Below are 22,189 nucleotides of genomic sequence, written 5' to 3'. Positions count from 1 at the left end.
TGATCCGCCTGCAGGCGTGTTTTTGTTTTTCATCGTTTGCTGGCCCTGTAAAAAAAGGCTTCAGGCTTTTGGAACTTGATCTATTTATTGAAGAAGGAAAAACAATATGGCAGAACTTCAAACAAAGCTATCGTTAACAGATTAAATTTTTAAAACTTAGGTAGAATATATTTTTGCTGACATTATTTGGAACTGTGGCATGTAGATTCTCAAAAACACTTGCTGAGTGAATTACAACTACCTCTTATTTTCATTTTGTGGTACCCTGTTGCTTTTTTTTTGTTTGTTTTTTGAGACGGAGTCTCGCTCTGTCGCCTGAGCTGGAGTGCAGTGGCCGGATCTCAGCTCACTGCAAGCTCCACCTTCCGGGTTTACGCCATTCTCCTGCCTCAGCCTCCCGAATAGCTGGGACTACAGGCGCCCGCCACCTCGCCCGGCTAGTTTTTTGTATTTTTTAGTAGAGACGGGGTTTCACCGTGTTCGCCAGGATGGTCTCGATCTCCTGACCTCGTGATCCGCCCGTCTCGGCCTCCCAAAGTGCTGGGATTACAGGCTTGAGCCACCGCGCCCGGCCCCCTGTTGCATTTTGATCTTGGTTTTCTCTGTTCATCATCTGGCTGTGTGTGTGTGTATGTGTATGTGTGTATTAATAAATGATGACCAAAACACTTTAGCAAGTGTTTATATCTGCTGTAAAAATATAGTACCATTATTTACTGAGCTGTTGCAGTTCTGAAATGCTGATGAGTTAAGCTAAGCATCTGGACCACAATGGAAAACTTAGGGTACTTTTTGGCATGAATTTTTTTACATCTATTCTCTAAATTTCTGCATTGACTAAAATCTTTTTGGGAAGACAAAAGATTTTTTAAATTACACATTGTTAGATGAAATATTGTAATATAGTTTGATATTTACTGTCACTTTGGGAAGCATTTTTATATACTTTTCCCAATTAATTTAACAACAGTTTTATAAAGTGATAGTCTTCTCATTTTAAAGGTGGATATGTTTAATTTGCCTTAAAAATTTTTTTCAAAGTCTAAGGCTCTTGGTTTGCAATCCCAGCACTTTGGGAGGCTGGGTGGCTCACGCCTGTAATCCCAGCACTCTGGGAGGTGGAGGCGGGCTGGTCACCTGAGGTCAGGAGTTTGAGACCAGCCTGGCCAGCATGGTGAAGCCCTGTCTCTACTAAAAATACAAAAATTAGCGGGCATGGTGGCATGCGCCTATAGTCCCAGCTGCTCGGAGGCTGAGGCATGAGAATCACTAGAACCAGGGAGACAGAGGCTGCAGTGAGCTGAGATTGTGCCATGGCACTCTAGCCTGGGCAACAGATTCTATCTCCAAAAAAAAAAAAAAAACCCACAAAGTCTAAAGCTCTTATTTAAGTTTTTGTTTTTCTAGAAAAGGGGTCATGGGTAAAGTGGATACCAGCTGTTGTTTCAATTGATCTCTTTTAATTAATTTTAGCTTATGTTCCATTGCTTGCAGATGCATGGAAAATCTTTTTAAACTACTGCATATTTAATAATTTTTCCATTGGTTAACCTTGAGGTGGTGGCGTGTCGTCTAGGTTTAAATACAGAAGAACACATTTCCTTTAGGACAGTTGCAAGATGTATTACTCAATACAAGTGTAACCCTGTTTCTTTCAGAAAACATCATTTGATCCCACGATTGCAGTGTGTTTTTTAAATGTCATTTAACAAAGGAGAGCTTGAGATTTTTAACGTGAGGTAAGTGCTGTAGTTTTGCTGTTGTAGTCTTCGAGATATTGCCAGGAGGCATGAGGGTACCACTCAGAACTTAATGGAAGCAGATACCTCACTCAAAAGAAATAGATCTCAGAGGAAGAGAAAACCTTTTGTATAGCAAATAAAAACCAGTATAATATGGTTTTATGTGGAATTTGCAAACTGGAGTTTGGAACATGTTTTGAGGATTTGGGTAAAGATCAAAGGAAGAAAAGAGATGCTAGTTTTTTATATTGTGTATAAGATATTTTTGTAGACATTTGAGTGTTTTTTTGTTTGTTTGTTTTCTGAGACAGATTTTCCCTCTTATTGCCAAGGCTGGAGTGCAATGGTGCGATCTCAGCGCACTGCAACCTCCGCCTCCTGGGTTCAAGCGATTCTCCTGCTTCAACCTCCCAAGTAGCATACGCCACCATGCCCAGCTAATTTTTTTGTATTTTTAGTAGAGACAGGGTTTCTCCATGTTGGTCAAGCTGGTGTTGAACTCCTGACCTCAGGTGATCCACCTGCCTTGGCCTCCCAAAGTGCTAGGATTACAGGCATGAGCCACCGTGCCCGGCAGACATTTGAGTATTTGAATGTAAGCATTTGAATATTTTGAAGACATTTTAGGCAGTTGGAAGAAATGAATGCACTGATCTCAAATCCTAGGAAAGATACGGTTGTGATGGGATTCCTGTTGAACATCTGTGGGGATCTTGATTCCACAAAATAAATTGAAGTAAGCCCAGAATGCTGTGCAACTGGAGACAGACATTGAGTTCACACTGGTCCTCAAGGAGGGTTTCCTAGAGGAAGTGATGCCTGCGCAGTGTCTTTGTGGGGCTTGAAGGAGGGGGAGAGGTTGGAGGAAGGAATAACCAGGCAGAGGGCATGGGATGCTTAGTTTCAGTATGGAAAAGGAGAATCGGTGGCATGATTTGTTTAGTTCCTGTTGGTAGCATTCAGGGAATGCTGTGGTGGTGTGCTTTTGAGGGAGTAGCAGGAAATGAGTTGAAACAGGCTAACAGGAACCAGTTCATGAAGGGCCTTCTGGAGTTCGTTTCTTCTTAAGCCATGGTGAGTCTCTTCAGGCTGAAGAGGACCATGATCTAATTTTTGGTGTGGAGAGATCCCAGGCAGCAGTGTGGAAACTGAGTAGGACAGTGGGGCGGAGCGAGGGAAGGCTGAGGAGTAGATTGTCGGGTCTAGTCTTCGGGGACCTGGACAAGAACGGCGAGGGCAGATTAGAGAGGGAGAAATGGGTGGCCGGAGATAGAAGAAGAAAGAGGAGAAAATGGTGGAAAAGATGAATTCAGGTGTTATGCTGAATTTGAGGAAACACTTAAGTGGAGGCAAATGAACTTGGCTACAGGTCAGTTTGACTGGCGCTTATAACAGCACCTGGCACAGTGTAAGCAAAAAAACATTTAGGATCCACTAATAACCAGGCTGGCCTAACCCCTGCAGAATATAATATCCTCTTCCCTGGTAGAACTGACGTTCGAGAGGGAGCCTTCTTTGTATCCATGTGTGTTGGAACCATGCAGAACAAAGGTCACCCAGAGAAAAATGTGACATGCAGTGGTTGGCACTTAAATAGTGACTGGAACGAGGAAGGAAAGACCAGGAAAGAAGGCTGTCAAGGGGCGGAGAGCCTCAGGAAAGAGTGGTCATCAGGGTTCGATGCCTCTGTGAACTCCGACTTAAGATGAAGGCCAAGAGCACTGCATGCGTAGGGTCACGGGATCGGAAGACAGTGACCACTGGTGTAGGGCTGTGGGTTGAGGAGGAAGTGAAACATGGAAGAAATGGTAACAATTGCAGACTTAATTCCAGAACCTTGATTTTGAAAGAACCAGGAAGAGGTAGGATTGAAATGCATCATTTATTTTTTATTTTATTTATTTATTATTTATTTTTTTGAGGTGGAGTCTCACTTGGTAGCCCAGGCTGGAGTGCGTGGCGCGATCTCGGCTTCCTGAAACCTCCACCTCCCGGGTCCTGGGTTCAGGCAATTCTGCTGCCTCAGCCTCCCGAGTAGCTGGGATTACAGGCTCGCGCCACCATACCCGGCTAATTTTTGTATTTTTAGTAGAGATGGGTTTCACCATATTGGCCAGGCTGGTCTTGAAGACCTCATGATCTGGCTGCCTCAGCCTCCTAAAGTGCTGGGATTACAGGCATGAGCCACTGCTCCCCGTCTCATTTATTTATTTTAAACCTTAACTTACGCTGTATGTTAATGGGAAAGAGTAGGAGAGGGAGAATAGAAGAATGTAATAGAATAGTGGGATTCCATGGAGGGGGAAGAAACATCTTTTGTTGGCACTTAACAGAGAAGGTAGTGATAGGTGCAGCTACTTTTGGAAGAAAGGCCTTAGGATGGATCTAACTAATGGTCACATTCCTCTATGAAGAAGAGGTGGCAGTAACCTAGGATTGCCAGGTTTATAGTGACTTCAACCTCTAGTTCTCTCTCTGTGTTCCCCTCCCTCACGTAAATCTTGGTTGTGAGAGTGGGAGGGGCGGGGGGTTGCATTGATCTGGGTATTTTAGGGATGGTGTAGCAGAAGGACAAGACATGGTATGCCTGCAGAAAGAATGGAGTTGCTGGGTCTCCATGAACCTTGCAGGGAGTGAATAAAGCCTGAAGGGAAGGTGCTGGGAGAGAAAGGACGGTATTCAAGAGTAAGTCTTATAGGTAAGAGTGGGGACTGGGAAGTTACAAGAGTTTGACTTTAAAAGTGAATGATTCTGCTTAAGGTCAAGAGTGTGGTTTGCGGTAAGTTGTCCCAATTGACTAGTTCAACTAACGTTTATAATTCATTTTTGAGAATAGCCTTGGGATAATGGAAGTGGAACCAGAGGTCTGGACACAGATAAATAACCCTATTTAAAGTGAGCATGACATTGATTCCAGGAGAAATTGTAGAAGCAAAGATCAGACCTGAAAGAGATTATCACGTAGGAGTCAATATGGGTGTGTTTAAGAACCTTTTTAACTAATTTTGATCGAACTAATTTTGGAATGGGTTTTTGACTGCCAGCCATGGGAGTGCTGGAACATAGTATATCTGGATTTTTTCAAGGCATTTGATGAGGTGTCTTCCTGATATGGAGTTAGGTGAGTTGCAGAGGCATGTCATGTGCCCTGATTGTTTTAACAAGCCTAATTCTGAGGCGGGCAGATCACCTGAGCTCAGGAGTTCAAGACCAGCCTGGCCAGCATGGTGAAACCCTGTCTCTACTAAAAATACAAAAATTAGCTAGGCGTGGTGGTGTGCACCTGTGGTCCCAGATACTCAGGAGGCTGAGGTGGGAGGATCTCTTGGACCCAGGAGGTGGAGGCTGCAGTGAGCTGAGATTGTACCACTGCATTCCAGCCTAGGCAACAGAGCAAGACTCTGACTCAAAAAAAAAAAAAAAAGCCTAATTGTTTGCTTAAAATCCTGTACCTTGCTCCCCAGATTCATCTGTTCCATTCCACTTGGTGCAGGTGTTGCTTAACAGTAACACTTGCAGAGAACGATAGATCTCGGGCTTTGACTGCCATCTCAATAGGAATTGAGTATGATTTGCTTTTCATAAGTCAGTTTAGTTTGGAGCTTTGAAATACCGTATTAGTTTTTGCTTGTCTTAAAGTACCCCAAACAAGTATTTGTTGATTCTCACAATTCTGTGGGTTTGCTGAGTAGCTGGTCTAGGCCAGTTGCGCTGCACTGAGATTGGGTGAACTGCAGTGGCCTCACCCACAATCTCTCACCTCCAGGTTAACCCAGGCTTCTTCACGGGGTGGTGGAAGATCCCAGCAGCGAGTCCCAACGCACAGGCACTTGCTTATCTCATACAGCCTTGCTTATCTCATACTTGCTCAGGCTCCATTAGTTAAAACCAAGTCACATGACCAAGTTCAGATTATGGAGGTAGAGAGATACCCAATCTCTTGATGGGAGTAGCTGGATTCATATTGGAAAGGAAGTGGGTGGAAGGAATGACAGAGTCAGGAGGTGTTACTAGGACCCTTTTTGAAAACAATCTCTGCTGGGTACGTCACGTGTAGATTGATGTCATTCAGCGCACATTCAGAAGTGACTGTTGAGTTAAGGTCCCACCGTGATTCATGGGTGATGCTGATTCACATGGCCGAGCCCAGATTCCAGGGGTGGAGTATAAGTGTTACATTAATGTGAAGAAGCAGAGAGAGGTGTGATGGGAAGAGTCTGAGTCTGGTAGCCGGGGTATTGAGAACTCATAGGAGGGTTCTTCTGCTTCCACAGTGTATGCATTTGGAGCAGATGATCCTTTGCTGATATGGAGGCCATCCTGTGCATTGTAGGGTGTTCAGCAGCATCTCTGGCCTCTACCCAGTAGATACCTTAATAAAGCTGATTGTTAAAAATGGCTGCAATACGCCATAGTTTACAACAACTTTTACACGTAAAAAAAAAAAGTTTTTGTTTTTCTCTTGAGACAGAGTCTTGCTCTGTCACCCAGGCTGGAGTGCAATGGTGCAGTCTCGGCTCACTGCAACCTCTGCCTCCTGGGTTCAAGCGATTCTCCTACCTTAGCCTCTCGAGTAGCTGGGATTACAGGCACCCACCACCATGCCTGGCTAATTTTTGTATTTTTAGTGGAGACGGGGCTTCATCATGTTGGCTAGGCTAGTCTCGAATTCCTGACCTCAGGTGATCCTCCCACCTCAGCCTCCCAAAGTGTTGTGATTGCAGGCGTGTGCCACTGCGCCCGGCTGGTTAATTTTTTAATAGTTTAATTTTTTGTTGGGAAAGTCCTCTCTCCCCCCGACTTCCAAATCAGATCTATGATAAAACTAGTAATTAATTAGAAATAGTCGCTAATTTGTTTGATGAGTTCAGAAAGTAGCCCAGCGGAGGTTTGAAGCCTGATACGCTAAATAGCAGACTGAGGGGTATTGATAAGCGGGAGCGCATTTAGGGGAAGATCGGGACAGGGAGGTGGGTGTGGCCTGGCTGTGGAAACAGTGAGTAAGGTTAGAGAAGATTCTAGGATATGAGAACCAACCTCACCAGTTTCAAAAATGGATTCTGGCCCCCAAGAGAGAGCAATCTTAAGGCCAGTGAATGGCAGTTGTAGGGAAATAAGCAACCTTGATATGAAGAATTCAAGTACTTATTAACCTCTGAAGGTGGAATTCAACCAAGTTCTCACAGAAGTGTGCAACAGAGGGTCAGAGACCATCCTTCACCCAGCGGGGGTTGTAAGAGGGAAGGGAGTGCAGAGTGGATTATCTGTATTTCAGAGTACGTTATCTTAGTGTGTTTCTTCTTTGACTTTTTCCTCCATATTGGTGGGATCGAATGCTTCATAATGACAGATACCCATGGCAGGACATGTAAATTTCCTGCTCTTTTTCATCTTTCCTTTATGATAGCTGTGCATAAACTTAAAACAAGGCCTTTCGTTCACCTTTTTGGAGAGGATAATAAGAAATATAACCTGCATTACACTACTAGGAGGACACAAGAGGAGGATTAAATGTAAGAGCCAGAGGTCTGTGCTCCATTACAGTGAGTTTTCTCTGTGTAAGTCCACATATTATGAAACGTCAGGTATTTCGAATTTTGTATTTCAAACAAAAGAGTTGATGTTTGATTGCTGGTGTGTGTGAGAGTGCTGTATAAACTGTCGTATAGTGCAGCAATTTTTCAATAGCTTTGTTGAGATATAGTTTACATACCGTGCGATTCACCCATTCAAAGTGTGCAATTTAATGGTTTTCAGTATGTTCAGACTTGCATAACCATCACCACATTTTAGAACGTGCCATCAACCCAAAAAGAAACCCCATATTGGCAGTCATTCCCCATCACCTCCCCTCCCAACCCAGCCCTAAGTAACCACTAATCTGCTTTCTGTTTCTATGGATTTGCCTATTCTGGACATATTATGTAACTGGAATCATACAGTATGCAGTCTTTTGTGACTGGCTGCTTCCATTTAGCAAAATGTTTTCAAGATCATCAGTGAAGCATGTTATCAGTGCATCATTTGTGTGTCTAAATAATATTCCATTATATAGATCACACTACATTTTGTTCAGCCATTCCTCATTTGATGGACATTTGCATTGTTTCCACCTTTTGGCTCTTAGGACTAATGTTGCTGTGAACCTTACAAGATTTCTTTTTTTTTTTTTTTTTTGAGACAAGAGTCTTGCTCTGTCACCCAGGCTGGAGTGCAGTGGTGCCACCTTGGCTCACTACAGCCTCTGCCTTCTGGGTTCAAGTGATTCTCGTGTCTTGGCCTCCTGAGTAGCTGGGATTACAGGTGCGAGCCACCACGCCTGGCTGATTTTTGTATTTTTAGTAGAGATGGGTCTCACCATGTTGCCCAGGCTGGTCTCAAACTCCTGACCTCAAGTGATCTGCCAACTTCAGCCTCCTAAAGTGCTGGGATTACAGGCATGAGCCAACGCTCCCAGCCCCTGTACAAGATTTTGTATGGGCCAGGTGCGATGGCTCCCCCTGCACTTTGGGGGTCTGGGGGACAGGAGGATCACTTAAGCCCAGGAGTTTGAGACCAGCTGCAGCAGCATGGTGAGACCCCCATCTCTACAGAAACTAAAAAAATTAGCCGGCTGTGGTGGCACATGCCTGTAGTCCCAGCTACTCGGGAAGCTAGGCGGAGGCAGAAGGACTGAGCCCGAGGCTGCAGTGAGCCGTGATCATACTACTGCACTCCAGCCTGGTTGACAGAGTGAGACCCTGTCTCAAAAAAAAAGAATTTTGTATGGACGTATGTTTTTATTTCTCTTGTGTTGATCTGTGAGTTGAATTGCTGAGTCATAATGCTGCTAAGGAAGCATTTTGAGAAACCGCTACAATTCTTAACCTAGAGAAATAAATATGCATGGTTCCCATCTGAATCGACGGGGTAGGGCTGCTTGAGGAGATATTATAATAAAAACCCTCCCTCCTTGGTTAAGAACTATTTGTATAGTGGAAAGCATGCAGGATTTGGAGCCAGTGTATTTGAGTTCTGTTCTTCAGCTCTGAGCCTTAATTTTCTTTAAATTAGGAATAATGATACTTAATCATAAATGATTGTCTCGAGGGCGAGGAGTTAATAGTTTTGTTGAAAAATCCATCTCTGATCACAGAAGTTTATTAGAAAAATATAGACTAGATGGGTATTTTCGTTTTTGTTTTTGTTTTTTTTTTTTGAGACGGAGTCTTGCTCTGTCGCCCAGGCTGGAGTGCAGTGGCCGGATCTCAGCTCACTGCAAGCTCCGCCTCCTGGGTTCACGCCATTCTCCTGCCTCAGCCTCCCGAGTAGCTGGGACTACAGGCACCCGCCACCTCGCCCGGCTAGTTTTTTGTATTTTTTTTTTTTAGTAGAGACGGGGTTTCACCGTGTTAGCCAGGATGGTCTCGATCTCCTGACCTCGTGATCCGCCCGTCTCGGCCTCCCAAAGTGCTGGGATTACAGGCTTGAGCCACCGCGCCCGGCCTAGATGGGTATTTTCTTAACATGATAGAGAAAAACACAGTTAAACCAAGAGCTGACATTTAAGAATGAAACCACCGGAAATAGTTCCATTGAATTCAAAACAAAACAAAAAAATGCTCTTAAGCATTATTGATATTGGCCTTGTCCAGGTAGTATATGATTCAAGTATAGGAAGTTCTAGCTATGGGAAAGGACAGGTGATATTTGGAAACCATAGGTTATGTTTGTAGAGAATAAACTGGAAAAATACTAGAATTGTTAGTGAAACAGGGCTGATCCATACAGTTGCCCCTTGCACAATGTGTGAGTTAGGGGCACAGTCAAATCCCATGTGTAACTTTTTTGTTTTTTTTTGTTTGTGTGTGTTTTGTTTTGTTTTCTGAGATGGAGCCTCACTGTGTCGCCCAGGCTGGATGGAGTGTGATGGCGTGATCTCAGCTCACTGCACCCTCCGCCTCCCAGGTTCAAGCAATTATCCTGTCTCAGCCTCCCGAGTAGCTGGCATTACAGATGTATGCCACCACGCCTGGCTAATTTTTTGTATTTTAGTAGTGACAGGGTTTCACCATGTTGCCCAGGCTGGTCTCGAACTCCTGAGCTCAGGCAGTTCACCCGCTTTGGACTCCCAAAGTGCTGGGATTACAGGCGTGAGTCACCGCGCTTGGCAGAAAATATTATTAAGAAAAGCGTAAGAGAAACTATATTTACTCTTCCTTAAGTGGAAGTCGGTCGTTGTAAAGGTCTTCATCCGCATGGTCTTCATGTTGAATAGGCTGAGCAGGAGGACAGAGAGGATGGGGCTTGCTATCTCAGGAGTGGCAGAGGTAGAGGAAAATTCACATATAAGTGGATTTGTGCAGTTCAAACCTGTGTTGTCCAAGGGTCAACAGTATAGTATATATTCTATATACTGTTTTTAACTGTATAAAGATATCCTTTGTTCTTCGTTGTATCTTTATCATTTTTATACATTATTATTATTTCTGTATATATTTTTTGAGATGGAATCTTGCTCTGTTGCCCAGGCTAGAGTGCAGTGGCACAATCTTGGCTCACTGCAACCTCCGCCTCCTGGGTTCAAGTGACTCCTGTCTCAGCCTCCTGAGTAGCTAGGATTACAGGCGCGCACCACCACGCCCAGCTAATTTTTGTATTTTTAGTAGAGACGAGGTTTCACCATCTTGGCCAGTCTAGTCTCAAACTCCTGACCTCAGGTGATCCGCCCACCTCGGCCTCCCAAAGTGCTGGGATTACAGGCGTGAGCCACTGCCCCCAGCCTATTACCATTATTTTTATACAGCTAAGTTAAAACACACAGAAAGCAAAGAAGTGTGAGTTTGAGTTTGTTGTATATATCCATAAACTGTTTATATAAAATTACTGGCATTGGGCTTTTCTGTAAACTTGGCTTTCAAGGTTGTCTTTAAGCTCCAATTGTAGGTACGAATAACGGTAACTAGTGGAGAGGGTTTGTTGGAATAGGTACTACTAGTCATCGGTACAAAGTCCAACCTAATCAACCTTGACTGTTTCCCAGCCAGTCTTGCGTTCAGACCCTTCTAGAAATGCAGTGTGAATGCACAGATGATTTTTAGTGCCATCTAGATTTCTGTCCTGTGCACATGACCAGTGGATACGTGCCTGTTACCCACACTGTCACCTTCACAAGGAAGCCTTGGCAGTGTGATCGGAGAAAAATTCACAGAATGAATGAGGTTGAGCATTTTTCCTGTTTTCCTTTTCTCTGTGCCTTTTGCCCATTTTTGTGTTACTGGTTGATCTTAGAAATTCTTTGGAGGTTTTTATGTGTTAGAGAAATTAGCCCGTTCTCCATGGTATTGCAGTAGTTACATCATCAGAGACTCTTAGCATAGAAAAAGAGCACAAGATTTGAAGCCCGAGGGCTGGAGTTTTTTTTACTCTGTGGAGTGTTAATGACGTGTGACTCTGGGGAAAAGTCATGTTATTTCTCTGAGTCCCACCTGTAAAGTGAGTGTAATACCCGCCGTGTAGAGTGGGACTTGGCACTGTCAGCCAAACCCAGGCTCTCACCCAGCTCTCCTCTCGTCTGTGAGACCTTGGCTTGGCCTTGGGTAGAAGTTTCACAACTCTGAGGCTGTTGCTCTTTCTCGAATGAATGTTTCCCTTCTGCACAGTTTGTAGCCAGGGTGATTGCTGCTGAAAAAAACCAACTAAAGTTGTTACTTCCTAATTAAAATTTTCTCCAAGTATTCCATGCAGTTTGCTACGTTAAGAATACCTCTGACTGATACTCCAATGTGAATAAGTTGTATTTTGTCCATGTAGACTGAGTACCTTGAGTACATCCCACTAACGTTTTGTGTCTTCACGTTGTGGTACAATGTGATGTAGATACTAGATGGTCCATGGATGCTTGATGAATTAATTATTTGATAAGTAGTGGCCATTAAGCATATTTTCCCTAGTCACCGGACCTATAGAACATGTAGTATCAAGTTTTCTGGAATGAATGTGTGTTGAAAGTCCCCAAAACTGCTTCCAGGCTTGGTGATTTGCTGGGACTCAGCAAATACTTGTACTCACGGTTGTGGTTTTTTTACTGTGAAGTATATAAAGCTCAGTCAGCAAAGGAGGTTGGGCACAGTGGCTCATGCCAGTAATCCCAGCACTTTGGGAGGCTGAGGCGGGCAGATCACTTGAGCTCAGGAGTTCAAGATCAGCCTGGCCAAACATGGTGAAACCCCGTCTCTACTAAAAGTAGAAAGTTTAGCTGGGCATGGTGGTAGGCACCTGTAGACCCAGTTACTCAGGAGGCTGAGGCAGGAGAATCACTTGAACTTGGGGGGCAGAGGCTGCAGTGAGCTGAGATCGCACCACTGCACTCCAGCGTGGGTGACAGAACGAGACTCCATCTCAAAAACAAAATTAGCAAAGGGAAGAGGTTCATGAGACGAAAATCAGAGGAAGCCAGGCACAAACTTTCAAGAGTCCTCTCCTAGGGAAATCACACGGGATATGCGTCATTATTCCAAGCTGTGACAATATGTGAGAAATGCTGCCTACCAAGGGTCTCGTTAGAGACCAGCTGGGGGCTGGTCACCTAAGTACCCTCTGTCTACCTAGCACATGTCCAAATCCGGATTCCCAGAAGGAAAACAGGTTTAACATAAACCAGATTGTTTGTACCAACAGTTTGGCGACAGTGAGCTATCTTTATCAGGGAATGGTGGGAACCCTCCCTAAATCCGAGTGCTCAGATGCCAGCCAGAGACCAGCCTTGTAAGCAGGCCTTTCGAAAGACAGCAGACTCAAGCCTGTTATGTTAGCTCTTCTGCACAGAATAGAGTTCACGTTTGAGGCGTGTTATTCAGATACGTAAGGTTATTTTCACAAGTGTTCAGTCGATTATTTAGTAAATATAGGTTGTCTTTCAAATACACGATGAGTTGTGATGAAGGAGAACTGTGTCCCATCCATTTGCAGTGGTTTATTCCACTGTCTGCATGGTGTATCCTTAACATGGACATCAGCGCACATCCTGCACTTGGTCGTCTCATTCTTTCTGTTTCTATTTAGCACTCACTGCATTTCTCTTTTTCATGGCCCCTTGGCCCTTTCAGGTGACAATATTCTCAAATTCTAGGAGGACAGAAAATGTAAGATGGAACCAAGTCTCATACCTAGCACCTGCTAGGTTAAAAAAAAAAAAAAAAAAGGCTGGGCATGGTGTCTCACGCCTGTAACCCCAGCACTTAGGAGGCCAAGGCGGGTGGATCACCTGAGGTCAGGAGTTCGAGACCAGCCTGGCCAACGTGGTGAAACCCTGTCTCTACTAAAAATACAAAAATTTAGCTGGGCGTGGTGGTGGGTGCCTGTAATCCAAGTAGCTGTACTTGGGAGACTGGGGCACGAGAATCACTTGAACCCGGGAGTAGAGGATGCAATGAGCCAAGATCGAGCCATCACGCTCCAGCCTGGGTGACAGAGTGAAACTCTGTCTTGGGGGGAAAACAACAGACTTTCTTAGAGCAGTTTTGGGTTCACAGCAAAATTGAGTGGAGTTCCCATATACCCCCTGCCCCCACACAAGCGCAGCCTTTCTCCCTCAGCAGCCCCCACCAGAGGGGTACACTTAAACTAATTAATGAATGTATCATCATTATTGCCTAAGGTCCACAGTTTACAGTAAAGCTCACTCTTGGTGTTCTACATTCTGTGGATTTGGACAAGTATGTAGAGGCTTGTAGCCACCATCTGAATATCACACAGTGTAGTTTTATTGCCCTGAAAGTCCTGTGTGCTCTGCCTGTTCATCTCTCCTTGCTTAGTTTTTGGATGTGAACTTCAGTTCTTTGTAGAGATTTTCAGTTTTATTAAATCAATGTGTTGGGTGAGGTGGTACATGCCTGTAGTTCCAGTTTGAGGCAGGAGGATTGATTGCTTGAGCCCCCAGGAGTTATTTAAAAAGATTAAAAATGCAGAATTGCATTCATAACTTTTTGGGGGCAGGGGACAGATCGCTCTGGTGCCCAGGCTGGAGTGAAGTGACTCCATTTTGGCTCACTGTAACCTCCGCCTCTCAGGTTCAAGTGATTCCCCTGCCTCAGCCTCCCAAGTAGCTGGGATTACAGGCATGCACACCACACCTGGTTCATTTTTGTATTTTTAGTAGAGACGGGGTTTCGCCATGTTGGCCAGGTTGGTCTCAAGCTACTGACCTCAAGTGATCCACCCACCTCGGCCTCCCAAAGTGCTGGGATTACAGAAGTGAGCGGCTGTGCCTGGTCCCTACCATTACAATATAAGGTTCTTGTTAGATAAGGAAATTGTGAATGACCTGATGCTCCATGACTTAAGGTCAGAAAGTCATCTAAGCAGCTTTCCAAGAATTTCAAGAGTTGCTAATCTTAGGTAGAAAAGGTTTCTCTCATCATCAACTCTTAGGGGAAAATAGTTGACACTAATTAATATCTGATTCCTTAGCAGCTGGGATTTGGGGAGTTCTACTTTTTAAACTGTTGATGAGAATAACATAGATTTTTCTAACCATTTTACCTACAGCTATCTTTAACATCTTTTAAGTCACCAAAAGAAATTTGAACTTGAGCTTGTAGTAGTAGAGAAGGCAGAAATTTTAATTTTGTTTTTAAGCAGAACATAAAACTCTGGGGAATAAAAACCGAAACCTACATTCCAACAGCCATGACAGTAAATTTTGGGGACCATGTTTACAAGTGTCCCATTCGTAGAAACAATTTATTAACCAGGGCGTGGTGGGAGGCAGAGGTGGGAGGATCACCTGAGCCCAAGAAGTTGAGGCTGCAATGAGCTGTTATCACACCATTTCTCTCCAGCCTCGGCAACAGAGTGAGACCCTATTTCTTTTTTTATTTTTTTTATTTTTTTATTTTTTAAAGAAGAAGAAGGTTAGGCAGGATGGCTCACGTTTGTAATCTCAGAACTTTGGGAGGCCAAGGCTGGAGGATCACTTGTGCTCAGGAGTTCGAGACCAGCCTGGACAACATACGGTGACCCTGGCCCTTGCAAAAAAAATAAAAAATTCGCTGGCGTGGTGGTAGATGCCTGTAGTCCCAGCTTCTCTGGAGGCTGAGGATCAGGAGTTTGTGGCATGGGTGCAGTGAGCCATGATTGCACCACTATACTCCAGCCAGGGCAACAGAGTGAGACCCTGTCTCTGTTTAAACAACAACAAATTTAATGACTGTTTTGAAAAATGTTACCTCCCTTCCCAAATGATACGGATCCTGTATTGTCCCACATTTGAATAGTCATTCTGTCATTCTGTATTGATTAAATCTTTTTAGACACTATTAAAATAACTTCTGTTATCTTAAGAGGTTATCTTTTGACCTTTAAAACTAGTATGGTGGGGATCTCTTATTTTAATTTAAAAATAACAGATTAATTCTCATGCAAGTAATTTTGATCTAAAGGATAAAGGATTTTTAAAAATTCTGGTTTAAGGTGTTCAGAACAGCCATTCTTTAGACTTTTTAGAGCTGAAGGGTTTCTCCTCTAACTTAGTTTTTCACTGGCAGAGAACATCTGGGCGTGCTCCAAATGTGGTCGAGCTACTGCATCCAAAGGTGATACTGGCATTTCGTCGTAATCTCCTTGTTCCAATTTGTCTGGGGACAGCTAGACAGACTTTACATAAGTACAGATTGCCACTCTGGGCTCTGCAGGGAGACTTCATTTGCGGCAGGAGGAGCCCCCCCAGGACTGGTGAGGTAATTTGAGCTTTAAATAGCTCCTGGCCCTTGAAATAAGGACAGCATGATTTAGGGGAAAGGCCAGAACTTGATCTCTGTGGCCTTCGGCACGCTGGCCTCCCCTTGCACTGGAGGCAGTCATGAGGCCTGCGCTGCGGGACGGTTTGTCTTCGGCATCCACACACTCAGGAAAGTATGCCAGAGCCCGGTGGCAGCAGCACCCGAGGGCTCAGCTCCTTCCAAAGCCAAGTCTGGGCAGTTTTTTTTTTTCAGGCTATATGGAACTAGGGTTTATGGAAAGGAAGGGATGTGAGGCAGCTAAGGCAGTTTCCACTTAAAATAGAGAAGAGGATGAAATGGAGAAGAGACACTCGATAACAGGAAGATCGTTAAGAAATGTAGACATCCCCTGTAGTGAGAACCAGAAGGAAAATTATTCAGGGTATTCTTAAAAGTAGTTCCTCACATTTCTGTAGCATTTTACTTTTTCAAGAAGACTCTGCTGGGCACAATGGCTGTCACCCGTAATCCCAGCACTCTGAGCGGCCAAGGTGGGAGGCTCACTTGAACTAAGGGTTTTGAGACCAGCCTGGGCAACATAGTGAGACCTTGTCTCTACTAAAAATTTTAAAATGGCTGGATGCAGTGGCTCACACCTGTAATCCTAACAGTTTGGGGGGCTAAGGTGGGTGGATCACTTGAGGCCAGGAGTTTAAGAGCAACCTGGCCAACAAATCACATGAGCTGTGATCATGCCTCTGCACTTCAGCCTGGGAAACAGAGTAAGACCATGTCTCGAAAAGAAAAAGAAAAAAGAAAGACTTTCTTATTTGTCTGATATACCTGTATATTACCTTATGAAAGAGGACAGAAATCCCCGTTTTGCAGATAAGAAAACCAAAGCCCAGAGAAATGAAGCGGCTTGTCCCCATGATTGCTTAGCAAATGATGAAAGTGGGAAAAGCCCAATCTTCCAGTTATTTGTGGACACATCAGAATTCAGCATGACTGACAGCGGTCTGCTAGATGACAGATAGTCAGTGCACAATGAGACATGAGGTGCCTATGTTTATTCATGCAGGAATGTTTGCAGAAGGCCAGGGCACAGGAGGTGGTGGAGCAAAGCATCTCTTTCCTGGTTCCTTCTGCTCTGAACTCAAGTAGTGCCAACCCCCTATTCTTCCCCTCTTTTGAGTCTGGTTCACCGAGGGCACGGCTGGTAGGAGTAACGTTGTTCTCCAGCGTTAAACAGAGCATCAGTAATGTCTAGGAAAAGGTTGACTTTAAAACAATATTGGAGAATATTGGAGCATACAGCACTGGCTGATGAGTTCATTCAGAAGATGAACCGCCTGCCATAAACTAATAAGATGATTTGGTTTATGTTTTGATTTAAATTATCTCTGAGTAGATGCTGCTTGAAGTAGTGACTGTAACCGGTTTTGCCAAGCATACCCCCCATTTATAATTTAAACAAAAAGTTTTTTGAGATGGAGCCTTGTTACGTTGGCCAGGCTGGTCTTGAACTCCTGGCCTCAAGCAGTCCTCCCCACCTGGTGTCTCAAAGCACTGGGATTACAGGAATGTGCCAATACACTGAACATAATGATTCAAACATAGTAAAAAAGTCTGGTAGTTCAGTTCCTCCATGCCCCAGGAGTTTAGTACAGGGGTGTCCAGTCTTTTGGTTTCCCTGGGCCACATTCCCTTGGGCCACACATAAAATACACTAACACTAATGAGAGTTGATGAGCTTAAAAAAAAAATTGCAAAAAGAAAATCACAATGTTTTAAGAAAGTTTACAAATTTGTCTTGGGCTGCACTCAAAGCCATCCTGGGCTGCATACAGTCCGTGGGCCGCAGGTTGGATAAGCTTGGTTTAGTAGATCTTTTGGGATTCTAGCTCCCTACCTGTCATCTCTGTATGTCATATAATGTTATGCAGATGCTGTGGTTGATCTACACAGGGGACAGGGAGTAACCACTTTTCTTCTCTCCTCTCTTTGCCCCATCCCCAGCCAGTTGGCATACGCTGGTAGTCCCAGCTCCTGGGTAGGCAGAGGTGGGAGAATCATCTGAGCCTGGGGAGGTTGAGGCTGCAGTGAGCTGTGATCCCGTCGCTGCACTCCAGGCTGGGTGATAGAATGAGACCCTGTCTCAAATACAATAATAATAGTAATAATGTATTTCACATGATTGACAAATAATGCAATAGTGTATGACTCTGATACTATAGAAACCAGGTAAATAAATTTAGTATTATTGGCTGAATTTTTTTATTATAAGCAGTTATTTGTAGTCATAAAAATGTACAACTTTGGTTGGAGATGCCACTTTAGTTTTCTGAAGGTGATTAATTTTGGGAGTGATGAGGGCAGGAGCCTTGAGAAATGGTCATCTTGGGAGAAGCATGATTCCTGTTGCCCAGCTCAGCTCAGAGGCGCTGCGCTTGCCTCTTTCTTTTGTATTGCTCATTGTAAAGTTGTATTCAGTCAGACACTCCCACTGCCACAAATACATGTTCCCTGGGTTGCTAAAGTATCACAGCGATCAGACTCAATCCCAGGCCCCTTATTTGGACTCACTGAGGTTTAGAATTCACGTGCGTATGATCAGAAAGGCCTCCATGTTTCTCAGAAGTCAGCTTGAAGTTGACTCAGTATTTTCTCATCCAGAAGGGATGGGACTGAAGTTTACTAGACAGGGCAGGATTAGGAGGAATTTGTCAGTCTGTTTTCCTAAAAAACCGCGGAGTTAGACCATCTGTACTCGCAGTCTCTCATCTAAGGCCTAGACTTGACAATGTTTTGTGGAACACACGTGATAAGCCTGCGTCCTTTTCTGGGGAGGAAGCCGGGGTTCAGACACCATTGATCCATTGATCCAGCCGCACTTTTCCCTGCCTTGTGTGTGCTCCACCTCCAGCCCCCTTCCCCCAGCCCACGCAACGTAATTTCCTTCTGTTCATCATGTTACTCAACAGAGCTCTGTTCTAGTGTCTCAAAGATACAGTTAACCTAGTGGACACCTTCTGTACCATAACAACTCTGTTCTTTCCTCCTGACAGGTGACAGAGCTGAATGAGCCACTGTCGAATGAGGAACGAAACCTTCTCTCTGTGGCCTACAAGAACGTTGTGGGGGCACGCCGCTCTTCCTGGAGGGTCATCAGTAGCATTGAGCAGAAGACATCTGCGGACGGCAACGAGAAGAAGATAGAGATGGTCCGTGCGTACCGGGAGAAGATAGAGAAGGAGTTGGAGGCGGTGTGCCAGGATGTGCTGAGCCTGCTGGATAACTACCTGATCAAGAATTGCAGCGAGACCCAGTACGAGAGCAAAGTGTTCTACCTGAAGATGAAAGGGGACTACTACCGCTACCTGGCCGAAGTGGCCACTGGAGAGAAAAGGGCGACGGTGGTGGAGTCCTCTGAGAAGGCCTACAGCGAAGCCCACGAGATCAGCAAAGAGCACATGCAACCCACCCACCCCATCCGATTAGGCCTGGCTCTTAACTACTCTGTCTTCTACTACGAGATCCAGAACGCCCCGGAGCAAGCGTGCCACTTGGCCAAGACCGCGTTCGATGACGCCATCGCCGAGCTCGACACCCTCAACGAGGACTCCTACAAGGACTCCACGCTCATCATGCAGCTCCTCCGCGATAACCTCACGCTCTGGACGAGCGACCAGCAGGACGACGACGGCGGCGAAGGCAACAATTAAGGCCCCAGGGGGACTGGCAGCGCACGCGGATGCTACTACTGCAGTCTTTATTTTTTTCCCATGAGTTGGGGGTCGGGTGGGGGAGGGAAAGGGAGGGATGACCTTCCCAGGGAGAAACCCACGACCTGTCCTGTCTTTGATCGCCTCTTTGACATTTTTGCCAAAATACCACTAGTGGAAAGTCAGGCTAGCTGTGCTGGTATTGGAATAGCAGCCTCACACTGGCGTCTGGACTGTTCTGTAGATTCATGCAAGTGGAGCTGTCTGTCTCTAATTTAACTTATTGCTAGGTAATAGGGTTTTCAGATGAAAAGAAAACTTAAAGAGGAATGGCCCTCATTCAGTAAGTTCTGTGGTTCCAGTAAGGATTTTTATGTACATACGCTCTCGTGTCTCGTTTTGGGTACTTTCTATCTCATCTGTCTTGGCTCTGCATGTTTTCCAGGGTGTAGCCTACAGACATGGAACAGTGTAAATCCCAGACTGACAGACTTAGAACCTGAGGTCTCATTCGTCCTTACGGTTTAGGCCTTGCCAGTTTTCCGAAGTCTCTGATTAGTTGACAGTATTAACACTAAATTGCAGTTTACAGTATTTCTACATTACAGCCATATGTAACACCAAGCCATTGATTGTGTACTTTTCCTTTGCTAGTTGTTTGGGCTTTAACATCCTTATTCAGCCTTATCCAGGTTGGTTTTGCTGTTGATTGGTCTCCTAGGCTAGATGAGGAGAATGAAAGTGACTTCAGGTTTTGGTTCATAGGTGCTCGGCAGGTGGCTGTGGGATTTTTTTTTTTTTTTTTTTCGGTCCTTCTTTCCTCTTAACGTAAATCCACCACCAAAATTATTAATCCTCTTGAGAGAAACGTGAAACGCCACAAAAATAGAGAAAATTCAGGTCTGTATGTCATGGATCGTGTTGGTATTTTCAGAGAACATCCCGCTTCCGAAGCTGCCGCAGCTCCCTCCTCAGGGATCACACTGCCGTCGCCCACTCTGCACTGGGGCGTTTCCCACTGCGCCTCGTGCCGGCGGACGCAGCTGGGTGGAGAAGCTATGGGGTTGGAGAGGCGTTTGGAGAAGGTCTGTGGTGCAGTGTGTGAAAAATCAGGTGCTAGAAGCCTACTGGTAGAAAAACCCAAAAGGAAGAGCTCTATATCCTTAACCATTCTGTCCAATTTCGGGAGCCTTGTCAGTGTTTCGGTTTTTCCTCCCCGAAGACACTCCTTCCCCAAGTAATTGTTGTAGGAAGATAAAAAACTGTTACCCGATAACAAACACTGAACTATTTGACCAGAACTTTTTCCTCTCGAGATAGTTTTTCTTTTTAATGAAAAAAAGCATAGAAATTGGAGATTGGCTTGTCTTGCGCAGCCAGTGCACATTTAGAATTGACGGAAACAACATTGCTATTTCCACCCATTTGTTTTCAGCAGCCTTAAGGCCCTCATTCTCATTTTGGGTGAATCTGTCTATCTGTGAACGTGGCCCGCATGTGCATTCTTTTTTTTTTTTTTTTTTTTTTTTTTTAAGTAAAGTCAGTGACAAGAGGAACTCCCGAGATGTGTGATGACACCACACTTGTTTTCTTTGTTTATTTTATTTAGGCAAGAAAAAGTGTGAGTAATTGAGGAAAAACTGACAGTTGCTTTTGCTAATACCAAAATTGAGCTTACAATTAGGAGCTGAGTATGTGTAACAGGATACAGGTGACAGTGAAGATAGAAGAACCATGATGACCACAGACTCAATGTGCTCTGTAACATTGCACAGTTTACCCAGCATGACTTTCCTTAGAAGGCCCCCTCCTCACGCTAGAGCAAAAGTCCCAGTTAACTGAAGCCTACCAGAAGAAGTAGTAGAAGAAGCTTTGCTGCTTTTGTGCCTCTTACAGGCGCCTAAAGTCATTGCCATGGGAGGAAAACAGAGTGGGGGGCGGGGTTGGTGGGGCTTTCCCTAATTTATCTTCATGTCCAGTGAGCAGTGTTGCGTTTTTCCTTGTAGCATTTGGAAATGATTTACTGGAATTACAAAACCTATTTTTCCTTTAAATTTCAGCTTTGGCTCTGGCTGCTTTTTAGAATAATGCAAGATAAAAATCACACCTGAGGGCTAAAAACGGAGAGGGAATGGGAGACTTGATATTTAAGCAGCTTTGAATGGTTTTTCTTTTCTTTATTTTTAAAGAAATGCACTTGCCTATGATACTGTCTCTCCAGTGAAATGATTACTCCTCCATTACTCTATTGATACAATATTGTGCATGCTAGTGTTGTATTTCTATACAGTAGCTTGAAATTGATTAACTTATACTGTAGGTGTTATGTATTCCTATGACAAAAAAATTAAGTCTTCAAATTTTTTAAAGGTTTTTTTTTTTCTTTTTTTTTTTAATTTAATTTTTCCTTTTGGGGGTAAAGTTTGCTCTACCAAATAGTGATTGTAACAAATTGATCTGTTTTGGATGTTGCTATAGTGACATGCAGTTATATATTTTGTTTTTAAAAAGGGGGGGAGCAAAAGAAACACCAGTGTTAGCTTAATCTTAATGTCTGGTGTTTGTCATGGTGAAATTATAACTATTACAGTGTCGGAGAACAACGAATATGTTCTCTGAATGAGCCTTTGTGCTTTTTGTCATGTTATGCGGTGAACTATTTTTAAGGTCTAATCAGTGATTATTTTTCCAGCTCCGTGTTTCTCTAGGGAATTATTTCACACACGGACCATCTTTAGCAGTTTCCTCAGTGATGGAATATCATGAATGTGAGTCATTATGTAGCTGTCGTACATTGAGCAAATAAACTTACAGATCTGACGCCAGTGTTCCTTAGCTTCATTGTGTCAGTTCAGCTGTCCTTTGCTTTTGAAGGTTGGATCCGATGTTGGTGTTCTCTTCCCTCCCCAGCCCAACGAATGAAGTTGGGTTGGCGGGAAAAAGGGAAAAGACAGTATATACTGGAAAGCGCCTCCAACCAGGAATCAGATTTGGGTTTGGGGACTTAAAAAACCATGGCACC

The 22,189-nt window shown here is 44.2% G+C and overlaps 2 protein-coding genes across 2 annotated transcripts in view; both read left to right on the top strand.

The window, feature by feature from the left end:
• The window catches only part of YWHAG (tyrosine 3-monooxygenase/tryptophan 5-monooxygenase activation protein gamma), a 31,266-nt gene extending 9,279 nt beyond the window's left edge, over positions 1-21,987 (top strand). Inside the window, exon 2 of the mRNA XM_050783842.1 lies at positions 18,511-21,987. Within this exon, the coding sequence (XP_050639799.1) occupies positions 18,511-19,167 (657 nt within the window). The 3' untranslated portion in view covers positions 19,168-21,987. The remainder of the gene's footprint in view (positions 1-18,510) is intronic.
• The window catches only part of TMEM120A (transmembrane protein 120A), a 436,474-nt gene that overhangs the window by 179,378 nt on the left and 234,907 nt on the right, over positions 1-22,189 (top strand). The window lies entirely within an intron of this gene.

Source organism: Macaca thibetana, chromosome 3, assembly GCF_024542745.1.
Source record: "Macaca thibetana thibetana isolate TM-01 chromosome 3, ASM2454274v1, whole genome shotgun sequence".
Classification (NCBI taxonomy): Eukaryota; Metazoa; Chordata; class Mammalia; order Primates; family Cercopithecidae; genus Macaca; species Macaca thibetana.
This window is presented reverse-complemented; position numbering and strand designations above follow the sequence as displayed.